This window comes from Anarrhichthys ocellatus, unplaced genomic scaffold (genome assembly GCF_004355925.1).
Source record: "Anarrhichthys ocellatus isolate YVR2014 unplaced genomic scaffold, GSC_Weel_1.0 scaffold1052, whole genome shotgun sequence".
NCBI classification, from domain to species: Eukaryota; Metazoa; Chordata; class Actinopteri; order Perciformes; family Anarhichadidae; genus Anarrhichthys; species Anarrhichthys ocellatus.
Window position 1 is genome coordinate 1,322 of NW_022281026.1, and position 12,772 is coordinate 14,093.

The 12,772-nt window shown below is 45.0% G+C and overlaps 1 protein-coding gene across 1 annotated transcript; it reads right to left on the reverse strand.

Moving 5' to 3' along the window:
* Positions 1 to 317: 317 nt before the first annotated feature.
* On the reverse strand, positions 318 to 12,766 carry LOC116377238 (microtubule-associated protein tau-like). The gene is made up of 7 exons (XM_031838823.1): positions 12,173 to 12,766; positions 11,982 to 12,061; positions 2,831 to 2,981; positions 2,675 to 2,756; positions 2,302 to 2,390; positions 1,340 to 1,480; positions 318 to 1,257 (listed from the first exon to the last, which is right to left on the reverse strand). The coding sequence occupies exons 3-7, from the start codon at positions 2,903 to 2,905 to the stop codon at positions 1,225 to 1,227; spliced, it is 420 nt and encodes a 139-aa protein (XP_031694683.1). The 5' UTR covers positions 2,906 to 2,981; positions 11,982 to 12,061; positions 12,173 to 12,766; the 3' UTR covers positions 318 to 1,224.
* Positions 12,767 to 12,772: the final 6 nt, after the last annotated feature.

Consider the following 12,772-nt stretch of genomic DNA (forward strand, 5'->3'; position numbering starts at 1 on the left):
CTATAGCATATGGCATCCTGGGCATCACTGGGAATCAAAACACCGCGGCTTTGAGAGCACTTGTTTGCAATTGCGCGTTAACGTGATTAACCAATGATTTAACTTGCAAGCTAGGACCACTGATTCACCAAACCTGCTTGCTTGCAGTCTGTGTTCCACCACAGTCCCCGACGTTGGTCTCATGATTCATTTTGTTTCTAAAGATAGATTTGATTTTGTAGCGAGTAACGAAGGTTTCAGGGGAAATGTATCGGAGTAAAAGTATCAGTTTTCTTTGCAAAATGTAGAGAAGTAAAAGTCAACAGAAATATAAATAGTAAAGTAAAGTACAGATATCCAAAAAAACGAGTTAAGTACAGTAACGAAGTATTTCTACTTCGTTACTGTACACCACCGAGTATTGGTCAATTTGATCGTACACCAGTAAATGAAGGTCAACCGTGCTTCTCTAATCAGGATGTCTCTGAATCTACTGTCACCAGAGTTCTAGGCTCACTCAAGAACTCTGGGGCCAAAGATGTTTATGGAATTGACAATATTTTTCTAAAGAAACAAAGGCACACTCGCTCACAAGCATCGTCAACAAATCTCTCAGGCAATGCGTGTTTCCGAAAGGATGGAAATCAGCCACAGTAACACCCATTTTTCAGTCAGGAGATTCAACCGATGTCTCTAATTATCAGCCAATCGGTATTCTCCCTGCCGTTTCCAAAATTGCTGAGAAATGTGTTGCAGAGCAACTTATTAAACGTCTCAACAGACTTTTAATGTATAAATGTACGTGTGTAAACCAAAGACTTTAGACCTTTTACAAATTGGTATCAGTATGTGGTTATTTAGGCCTCTTTTTTATTTGTTTATTACAATTAAATCACAGCAAAATCTCTTCATTTGGGTTCATTCCAACGTGGTGAACCAGCCGACACACTCACGAGATACAGCGTTGATGTAATGAACCAATGACTCCACATCTTTTACATTTACAGCAGTAAGAGTTTGTTTGTTGTGTGTCTACATGGAGGAAACAAATAAACAAACTTAGTGTTTGGTGTGAACACAACATCACTAATAATAAAATCTCTCCAAACCTGACTGTCTAATATCAGATGAAGGTCATGAGGAAAAAGGGAGAATGATGATTTTTCTTTTCTTTCTTTCTTTCTTTCATCAGGTAGTTTCCTTGGTAACAGAAGGGGCGGGGTCTGAAGGCACAAGGTCATCCAATCACAGGCCTTGTTTGGCGAGGGAGGCGGACACCTGACAGGAAGAGGAGGTTGTTCATTAATGTGTGTGTGTGTTTGTCTGTGCTTTTTTTGGTGTAAACAGGTAAATCTCTCACCTGGTCGGCCAGGGTGTCGAGCGGCGGAGCCTGAGCAGCGTTAAGGCTTTGGGGGGAGGAGTCAGGCTGCACGATGATGTCAGCACCGTGGTCGGTTCGAGCTTTGGCGCCCTCTCTGAAGCTCAGTTTCTGACTCTCAATCTGTCAGTCAATACAAATACTGTCACATCTGACATCTGCTCTGTAAAAATGTTACTTGATGAACACTGATTTGTATCATGATATAAGAAAATATCGTGTAGAAAGATAATTAGATGGAATGTTTAGTAAAACAGTGTAAAAGATAAAGTGTAATATGTAAATATATTAAATAGAGATATGAAGTGTATAATAGTAAAGGTGTAAATATAGATAGAGATGTAGCCAACCATAGAAAAAACGTGCTTAATGAAATATGAGATCAATTTCAGCAGCTATTCTCGTTTGGACGTCATGTAAATGAGCCAATCAGCTTCTGGGATTTGTATAAGAGATTCTGTACGCCCATAAATTATATATATATATATTACACTTGGGTCACGTATTATGTCAGCATTTTATTAGTATGTTATTTGCATTTTGTCAGCGTGTTTTTGGCATGCTGTTAGCGTGGTATTAGCATGCTGTTAGCAGGCTGTTGGTGTTTTGTCAGCATGTTGTTAGCATGCTGTTAGCAGGTTTTAGCATGTTGTTGGTGTTTTATTAGAGTATTGTTAGCATGCTGTTAGCAGGTTTTAGCATGTTGGTGTTCTATTAGAGTATTGTTAGCATGCTGTTAGCAGGCTTTAGCATGTTGTTGGTGTTTTGTCAGCGTGTTGTTAGCATGCTGTTAGCGTGTTGTTAGCATGCTGTTAGCAGACTTTTAGCATGTTGGTGGTGGTTTGTCAGCGTGTTGTTAGCATGCTGTTAGCGTGTTGTTAGCATGCTGTTAGCAGACTTTTAGCATGTTGGTGGTGGTTTGTCAGTGTGTTGTTAGCATGTACCTTCTTCTTCCCTCCTCCCGGCACATGAGTGATGTTCTCCAGAGAACCAACTTTAGACTGAACGGTTTTAAAATCCACCTTCCCTCCACCTGACAACACACAGGAGTACATCAATATATCATACAAGTACATCATTATATCATAGAGTACCACATCATTATATCATACTGTACAACATAGTGCACAATATACACAGTATTTATACACACACTATATACACAATAGTACAATATATCAATATAAAACTGCTTATCTACTACTAAAAATATACATATACAGAGTGAATAGTATAGAGTCACCTGAGCGTGTATGTAGATATCAGTAGGCCTACTACCTGGTAGTACTCAAACTCTCATATGTGTGTGTGTGTTACCTGGTTTGTGGCAGATGTTGTCTTTGGAGCCGCACTTTGATGACACGCTAGTAAGATTCAACTTCTTATGAGGAATCTGAACCTACAGACAGACAGGAGTCAGTAGCCGTCTGTCTTTTCTCAAGTAAAACTGTTAAACGTGTGTGTGTGTGTTACCTTGCCCCCCCCAGGAGTGTGTTTGAGGTTCTCCGTAGATCCGATCTTTGACCTCACGTTGCTGAGATCGGGCATGGGGTGAGACGGAAGGGGGGGCGTCCGTCCTCGAGCAGAGACCGGAGACCTGGGGGGGGGTTCGGACCACCGCCACCTACATGACCACCAGACCACAACCAGTTTAACCAGTAAGAAAGATTCTGCAGTTAAAATCTTGAAATTTACATTTTTGTAAAACTAGTTATTTTCATTGAAGTGGAATTTACTGGAGGAATGCTAATGGTGTACTAGTAGTACTTTAGTATTAGTATTAGTACTCTAGTATTAGTAGTAACTACTAGACTCACCTAGAATAGACTCATGCTACAGCCACACTACTCCGTTTCTATTTGGAAGCAGATTTTTCAAATAGAAATGATCTCCGTCCACACGGGCGTTTCAGCATCATTTTCGAATTGATCTGCATCCACACGGCAGCCTTCGAAGACGGACAGCACGTGACCATTAACGTACACCGGGCATGCGCGTGACGGTGTAAACAGGAAGTAGATTGGTTGCCTAGTTTAAAAAAATACGACAGAGTAATAAAGTAGTCTTTAATAATGAAAGGTTGTGTTTGATACTTAAGATCTTCCTCTAAAATCTCCCTCTATAAACTCAAACAGACAGTTCGTGGAAAGTTTTAGAAGTTTTATTTTTCAGACTTAGTTACAGCGCTGCGGGTCTTTCTCTATCTCTCTCTCTCTCACACATATCAAATTTACTTTAAAATCAACACTTACACGTAAACGTTTACTAGATTATGGGTCCATAAATGTGGTCAACACACGTCTCTCACTGGTTTCCTCCGTGTTGTTGTTGTCTGTTCTCACTCGTAGCTCTGAATAGCATTTACTGCTAACTGTGGCTTCAGACGGCCGCTCCATAGGGCTGATGACGCCGCTGGTCACGCTACTCGCTAATCGCTCCAATAACAGCTGCTTCCTCCACAGAAATACAGACTTTTACTGCACAAAAGCTGCTAGTACAGACAACAAAGCAAGCAATGCTTGAAATTCATTATCCATGTTGAAATGAATCACTGGTAGCCCAGTTTGTTTTCTTCCGGGTACGGGTCACGTGATAGTGAGTGTGACGAATCAGGGAAGGAGACGTCATGGCTGCTAAGAACCAATCAAGTAGCGAACACGGGTGTAGGCGTCATTTTTTCTAAACACATCCGTTTCCGACCGTCCACACGCAAATGCAACCCCGGAGTTTTCAAACTCTTCCAACCTCGGGAGTATTTTCAAACTCCTTCGCTTAGGGTGCTCCAAAACTCTGGCGTAGTGTGGCCGCTCAGTGTAAATGTAGCAAAACATATGTGTTTCCAAACGTAAACAGAGTAGTGTGGACATGGTTTTCTTCTGTTGTGGCACCGCTTACTGACTTGCTGAAGGCCAAGGTTCAATTTGTGTGGTCAACACAGTGCCAGGAGGCTTTTAGCAATGTTAAAAAACCACCTGCCCCTGTCCGACCACCCGACCAAGGTAAGTCACTGTTGCACAAGCAAACTCACACTTTGCTAGATTTACGGTAAGCTTTGCCTCTGCCAACCGGTCAAACAGTGCTCTAATCCGCTGCATGTGCGAATACCACGAATCACTATAGATCACCAAATCATCCAGGTAAACTGCACAACCGGCCAGGCCAGCCACCACACGATTCATCAGCCGTTGAAACGTGGCCGGTGCATTTCTCAACCCGAATGGCATCACTTTATATGAATACAGCCCAGATGGAGTGATAAAAGCTGCCACTTCCTGTGCTCTTTTGGACAAGGGCACCTGCCAGTAACCCTTCAGCAGATCAAATTTGCTGACATACTTTGCTGCCCCCACCTGGTCTATGCAATCATCCATACGAGGCAATGGAAAGGAATCTGGCTTTGTCACCCTGTTGACCTTTCGAAAATCTAAGCAGAACCTGGGTGTCTTGTCACTTTTAGGCACCAACAAACATGGAGAAGCCCAGCTTGATGATGAAGGCACCGCAATGTCATTGTCAATCATATATTTTACCTCACCATCCAAATATTTACGCTTCTCAGGAGAAACTCTATAAAAATGCTGACGGATAGGCTGCGCATCCCCTACCTCGATGTCGTGCTCAACCCAGTTAGTACGGGACGGTACGTCACCAAACAAATCTGGATACTTCAAAATCAGCTCTTCCAATTCCTCAGCCTGTGCTTCTGGCAAATGGCTGAACAACCCTTTTAACCTCAAGAGGGTCCCTGAATTTTTCAGCCGACCAGACAACAACCATTGGTTCCTGCTGGACATCACCAGGTGCACTAGAAGAGTGAGCATAATAGGGTTTCAGCAAGTTCACATGGAACAATTTAATAGGTTTCCTGCGACCACGAGTTGAAACCAAATAATTCTTGTCTGAGATGCGTTTGACCACTGTAAACGGACCAGAAAACTTGGGCCTGGAACGGTGAAGTCACCACCGGACAAAGGGCCAAAACTCGATCACCGGCACTAAACTCACGTATCTCAGCCTGGAGATCATACCTCTTCTTCATTTTAGCTTGTGATGCGGCCAACATTTCCTTTGCCAACTCCCCTGCAGAATAAAGTCGATGTCTAAACCCATTCACATAATCAATAAGGTTAGTGGGCGGATCTGACTCCTTCCAACCATCCTTAAACACAGACAATGGGCCCCGGACAGTGTGGCCAAACACTAGATCATTTGGGCTAAACCCTGTACTTTCCTGTACAAACTCCCGTGCAGCTAACAGCAACCATGGTAGCCCATCTTCCCAGTCTCCATCTAGCTCAGTGCAATATGAGCGCAAAAGAGACTTGAGTGTTTGGTGAAACCGCTCCAAAGCGCCTTGACTCTGCGTGATAAGCAGACGACTGGTTATGTCTGATACCTAGCAGTTTTAACACTTCGGCCATCAGGTGAGAAGAAAAATTTGATCCCTGGTCACTTTGTATGACTCTAGGGATGCCAAACACAGTTATGAATTGTGTCAAGGCCTTAACCACAGATTTTGCAGTTATTGTTCGCAAAGGATACGCTGCCGGGTACCTGGTGCTTTGACACAGTATTTAACAGTCAGTAAATACTGGCTACCAGACTTCGCACGGGGCAGCGGCCCCACACAATCAATGATTAGGTACTCAAACGGCTGACTGATAGCTGGAATCTGCTCCAGTGGAGCTGGTTTAATGACCTGATTTGGCTTACCAGTCAGCTGACACGTACTACATGTTTTAATATGCATAGAAACATCCCTTTTCATTCGTGGCCAGAAGAAATGGCGTAATATCCGGTCATAGGTTTTCCGGACACCCAAATGCCCTGATCCATCATGAGCAAGTCTTAACACATGACCATGAAGCTTGGCTGGAATGACAACTTGAAAAATGGGATTCCCAACAAAATCCTCACCATGGGGCACCCACTTCCTCACCAAAATACCATCTTGAAGAAGGTAGCCCCTGGAAACATGTTTCGCCTCACCAACTGACAGCACTGATCCAAACAACTCCTCCAAGGCTGGATCTGCTCTCTGTTCATTCTGCAGATCACTATGAGACAGAGACAAATGAAAATCAGGTAAACACGGCAAATTTTCCTCCACCTCCCCATCTACCTCCTTTGATTCAGCAAGACTTATCGATCGAGTAACCGCACATACAGGAAAAACTTCGGGGAAGTTTACAGCACTCTCATCAGGCTGTTCTGAGGCTGAAGGAAAGGGAGTGTCTATCGGAGGAGGAGGTACATCTGCCCACACACGACTGCCAGCCAGGTCGTTGCCCAAAATGATGTCAATCCCTTCCACTGGTAACGCTGGTCTCACCCCAATAGGAACTCTGCCCTGCACCAAGCCACAGTCTAGATTCAGCATGTGCACCGGAACAGGCAACACCCTCAACCCCATTCCTCGCATCAGGAGTTTATCCCCTGTATCCGTCTCATCTGAAAATGACAAAATGGAGTCTCGAACATAGGAGTTAACAGCACCCGTATCCCTCAAAATCTTAACGGGCACCTTAATGTCACTACCAGTCTGTGTTATAAACCATTCGGAGACAAAAGGCCGATAGCACTCATCGGGGCCACCAACCACGTCACATTCTGCATGCCCACCTTGCCACACTCCCACAGGACCAGGAACGCTTACAACCAGTGCAGAAGGTTTTAGCCGCCCACCTCCAGCCTGCTGCCTCCTATCCCTAAGCATTGGGCAGTCCTGTTTCTAGTGGCCTGCCTCACGGCAGTAATGGCACGTATTTTCTCCCATTTCAGGTGCTCCACGAGGCGCCCTACCTGGAAAACCCCCCAAGTGAACAGATGACTTAACACCTCCATCATTCTGCAACACATGCTCACCCAGCCGGCTTTTATGACTGAGCACATACTCATCAGCCAACCCAGCAGCCTGGTTGGCAGTTGTAACCTTACGCTCAGTAAGATATGTGGCAACACGACTGGGCAGAGTGTTCTTAAATTGTTCCAAGACGACCAGATTACACAAACTTTCAAAATCATTAGCATCAGAAGACATACACCAACGATTGAAATTATTTGTCAGCTCCCTCGCAAACTCCACATGAGACTGGTTGAACCTTTTTTCCAACATCCTAAAACGCTGGCGATATGCTTCAGGGACCAACTCGTACGCCTTCAGTACAGCATCCCTGACTGATTTATAAGTTAGATCATTATCTAAAGCTGCATATGCCTCCTGGGCTTTTCCTGACAACACACACTGCAACAGCAAGGTTTGCTCAGAGTCTGACCAATTTCTTGCCTGTCCAATCTGCTCAAACAGTGAGAAAAACACATCCGGATCCTTCTCGTTAAACTTAGGCAAGAGATGCAAATTACTCACAATATCGCGAGAACGCGATGATGAACCATTTTTTGCGTGCAAAACATCTCCAGAAAGCTTACCATCTCTGACTAAGCCTAACTTCGTATTCTGCAATGCTATCTTTTCCTGTACTAATTTGTACCGCAACCGCTCAATTTCCATTTGTTTATCCACTTCCACTCTTTGTTTCTCCTTCTCATGAGAAAACTGTAACAGAAGCAATTATTTTTGCTGCTCAAAGTTAAGGTTCCCCGATGGAACTGAAAGTGCCGGTACTGCTATTGACTGACCCAGTCCCTCTTGTTTAGCAACCAGCACCCCTCTCTCAACCAACTGCTTTTTAACCATAGCCTTTACATTTTCCTTAAGCCGTTTATCACCAACACCACTTAGATCAATATCATACTCTTCTGCAATCTTGAAGAGCTGATCTCTACTGCAACGATCCAGAAACTCCTCACCTGGAGCATCAACAAAGTCCTCTACCCCTGCCATAATAGACCAGGTCAAAGGCCACCCAAAACCAGACAGTGTTTTCTAGGTCAACTAGTGCCGTAAAAGAGACAATGATATGTCGCCCAAACTAATGTGGAAGTCCCTCTACCTAAACTGCCTATACCAAACTAATCTACCTCACTGAACCCTAGTCTTCATGCAGATTAGCGGGAGGCTTTTTAAACACTTAAACCAATAGCCCAGTTAAGCCCCCAGCAAGCTGGTTACTCACCTTACAGCTATGGATGTGTCCCCGAGACAACTGCTCTGACCGCACACCACACAAAAATAACAAACAACAAAAACAAACCAACGCAGCCACACGGACCACGTTGCTTCACCTATCCAGGGACACTCCACAAAAGTCAACGAACACACTAGAAGACCATGTACTCACTGCTGCCAAAAAATGCATCTCCACACACAGAACCAAATATCAGCCTCAAACCAATCAATTTATCCCGGACGAGCCCCCACTTGTCACAAACCGGGCCGAACGGCCATGACAAAAAAGGGAGATGCATTCAATGAAACAGTTAATCAATTATTTATTAAGTTTAAAGTAATATAAAAGACAAACATAAACTGAAGTCAGTCATTTCAGCAGTGTGAGTGGGTGCATGTAAAGTGAATATGCAGTGTTGTATAGTGTAGAAAACAACCACAACCGAAAGTCTCAGGAAGGAGCCAGGCAAACTGAGGATCCAGAGGGTTCTTATAAAGGGTGCACTGGCACACAGGGCCAGTGTTGTTAATTGCCTCAGGTGTCCCCACTCTGCCTGACGATCCTCTGCCACACCTGCAAGGAAAGCAGCCACACAGGCAGACAGGGTCGTCACACTTAAGTATATTATTCTAGCTTTAACAAGTTTTTTTTTAGCTGTACCTGGGCTGGTTCAGTATTAGTACTGTTTGCAGTCTTTGTGTGGGTAAGCTAGGTGTGATTAGAGTTTCAGCTGGCCAATTGCTCTGTGATTGCTCTGTGAAGTGGCAGAGGTGTGGCTTCCACTCCTGGCAGACAATGAGCAATCAGTAGATCGCTGTCCTTAACCACTGCTGGTAGCTGGAAGCGTCAGGCAAACAAAGGCAACAGGGCGACTTTTTCAAGCCAGACTTCGTCAAGCAAAGACTTCTCGAGCGTGTACTTGCGGTTCAGTAATCTGTTCATATTCACTACCATGTGTTTGCATTCTATTTCTGTCTGTTCCTCTGTCCGGTGTCACTTAGACATTCGGTCACTCCCAGGTGCCGTGACCCCACTGATCTCAGCTCATGGCGAGCAAGTGGTAGCAGGGGGGCTCTGGAATTGCCAGTCGGCAGTGCCGAAATCTGAGTTAATCTCAGGCTACGCATCCTTGCTCTCCCTCAACTTTCTCGCTCTAACTGAGACCTGGATCACAGCAGAAAACACCATCACACCCGCAGTTCTGTCAGATGTGTAGTCTTTCTCTCACACTCCCAGAGCTGCGAGGTGAGGCGGTGGTACTGGCCTGCTAATTTCCCCAAAAAGAAGAGGATTCGCCCCTTCCTCACTGATGAGATGGCGCAGGTGCTAATCCAGGCTCGTCATCTCCTGCCTGGACGACTGCAACTCACTACTTGCCAGAGCCCCGGCCATCAGACCTCTGGAGCTTGTCCAGAAAGCTGCAGCTCGCCTGGTGTTCAATCGCCCCAGGTTCTCCCACACAACTTCCCTTCTCCATTCTCTCCACTGGCTCCCTGTAAGAGCTCGCATCCAGTTTAACACTGTGGTGCTAGCCTACAGGGCAGTGAAAGGAACAGCTCCTTCCTATCTCCAGGCCATGGTCAAGCCCTACACCCCCGCCCGACTACTTCGCTCTGCTGCCTCGGGGCAATCGGTTGCCCCGTCGCTCAGAGGTCCCTGCGGCCGATCGACCCGGTCACGGCTGTTTTCTGTCCTGGTCCCACATTGGTGGAATGAACTCCCCACTGACGTCAGGACAGCAGAGTCGCTGCCCATCTTTCATCAGGCTGAAGACTCACCTCTTCAAGAAGTACTACCCTGAGCCTTCTACTCACCACTTACTGTATTCATATTAGTTTGTTGCACTTATTGTATTTGTATTAGTTTGTTGCACTTATTGTATTTGTATTAGTTTGTTTCTGCACTGTATTTTTGCTCTGGTTTATGCTCTTAGATGCTTGTTTAAAAAAGGAGATGCACTTATGACCTCTGGTGACTAGTAGTTCTCTTGAATACCGATGTTGAATACACTTATTGTAAGTCACTTTGGATAAAAGCGTCTGCTAAATGACTGTAATGTAATGCAGTAGTATTAAAGGCTTGCATCCTTTTCCTGTTGGTGTCAGTAGCTGGACCCAAGACCATCATGCTTTTTCGTTCTGTGTGTTTTGTGTGTACTTGTTTATGCACCAGAGGCTCATATACACTACAGGCGAGCTGAACTCCTTGACATTGGAGGACAGTATAAGGTCTACATCCCTGAAAGATTGGATTCTATCCCACCGGAGATCCTGCGACAGAGGGCCCGGGGACGCTACCTTCATCCCACCCAGGAGGCGCTGCACGCGGTGGAGGGAAAGAAGGCAGAAGCGGGGCAAGAGGAGCGGCCTGCAGGCTAGGCTAAGAGCTAACCCCAACCGACCAGCTCTACCGAGTCTTTTTCTGGCAAACTCCCGGTCACTCGTCAACAAGACTGACGAAATGAGGCTGAGGATTACGTCGCACAACATGAGCAGCAGTGTGATGGTAATTACAGAGACTTGGCTGGACAGCACCGTTCCCCACGAAGCCATCGAGCTAGCGGGTCGAACGGTTAACAGAGGAGACAGGACTGCAGACTCCGGTAAGAGCAGAGGTGGAGGACTGTGCATCTACATGAACAATGACTGGTGTACAGTTACGGACATCATTGTGAAACACTGCTCTCCGGACTTAGAATACCTGGCTGTGAAATTCAGACCTTTCTATCTGCCGAGGGAACTTTCTGCCATCCTGATCACAGCTGTTTACATCCCACCACATGCTAACGCAAAGCTAGCTCTGGAGGAGCTGCACAGTACTGTTAGCAACCAGCTAAATGCTCATGCGGATCAGGATGTTTGTCAATGTAAAAACATACAACGAAATTAAGTTGGCGACTCAGTCAGTACAGCAGCAACAGGTAAAAAATGTATAAAAACATTAAGACGAGACATTACTGATTTAAAACAACACATTAAATAAATATAATACAATCACTTGTACCAGTACTACCTGGTAGTACTCAAAACTCTTAGTTAGCAGTACCACCTAGTAGTACTCAAACTCTCAGATATCAGTACTGTAAATCAATGCAATAGAGGCTTCTTAGTTTGCTTAGCTGGTTTTAATGGATCACCGTGTGTCTCCCTTTACATGCAGTTCTCGGAACCCCCATATAGCCCCCAGTATATGCGCAAGCGCATTAGACTACCGTATATGACAAGTACTACCTAGTAGTACTCAAAATCACATATCAGTATCAGCCTCAAAGATCAGGTGGGCTGTAGTAAAAAGTCAGACAGACAGGTAACCAGGGAGTCAGACAGGTGGTCAGACCTGTTACAAAGGTTGAAGGACAGGTGTTCAGAAAGACAGGTGGTCAGACAGACAGGTGGTCAGACACGACAGGGAGTCAGACAGACAAGTAACAAGGTAGTCAGACAGGTGGTTAGACAGACAGGTGGTCTGAAATGCAGGTGGTCAGACAGGCAGGTGGTCAGACAGACAGGTAACAAGGTAGTCAGACAGGTGGTCAGACAGACAGGTGGACCTACCTTCTTGACGTCCCTGTTTGGAGTGGAGGGTCGATTGGCGGGGGAACGACTTCCTGGACTGCTGCCTCCGTCTACAGACTCTGACACACAGACAGGTGAGCAGACAGACATGTAGAGAGACAGACTGGTTAACTGAACTGGGTCAGACTGGTTAAAGTGGTGTTACTGGTTGAACTGGTGTGGTGTTGTACCTGAACTCATGGCTGATTTCATCATGGCAGCTCTGGTGACCCCTGTTGACTTGGAGGACTGAAACACAAAGAGGTGGGAGGGTTTACCTGGAAAAGGTTATGTTAAAGAGTTCTGTATAGAGTTCTTGAGAGAGGTAGAACCGGAGACGTTCTCTCCTCCTCCATAGAGTTATATGTAAAGTTCTGTATAGAGTTCTATGTAAAGTTCTGTATAGAGTTCTGTGTAGTTATACAGTATGTAGAGTTCTGTATAGAGTTCTGTGTAGAGTTCTGTATAGAGTTCTGTGTAGAGTTCTGTGTAGAGTTCTGTGTAGAGTTATGTGTAGAGTTATGTGTAGAGTTCTATGTAGAGTTCTAACGTTATATGTAGAGTTCTGTGTAGAGTTCTATGTAAAGTTCTGTGTAGAGTTCATTGTATAGAGTTCTGTGTAAAGTTCTGTGTAGAGTTCATTGTATAGAGTTACGTATATGGGAGAGGTAGAACCAGAGACGTTCACTCCTCCTCCATATAGAGTTCCAACAGAAATACATTTTTGTAAACAATACATATTTTTGCTTAGACACTTTATGTAACAGTCACTTTAGCCTTGAATAGTGCTT

Bases quoted from the DNA above. Each gene is read 5' to 3' on its own strand.
- LOC116377238 (XM_031838823.1), bottom strand. From the start codon at position 2,905: ATGCCCGATCTCAGCAACGTGAGGTCAAAGATCGGATCTACGGAGAAC. The intron at 2,757-2,830 runs GTAACACACACA...GTCTGTCTGTAG, and splicing joins ACACTCCTGGGGGGGGCAAG to GTTCAGATTCCTCATAAGAA. The intron at 2,391-2,674 runs GTAACACACACA...GTGTGTTGTCAG, and splicing joins CAACATCTGCCACAAACCAG to GTGGAGGGAAGGTGGATTTT.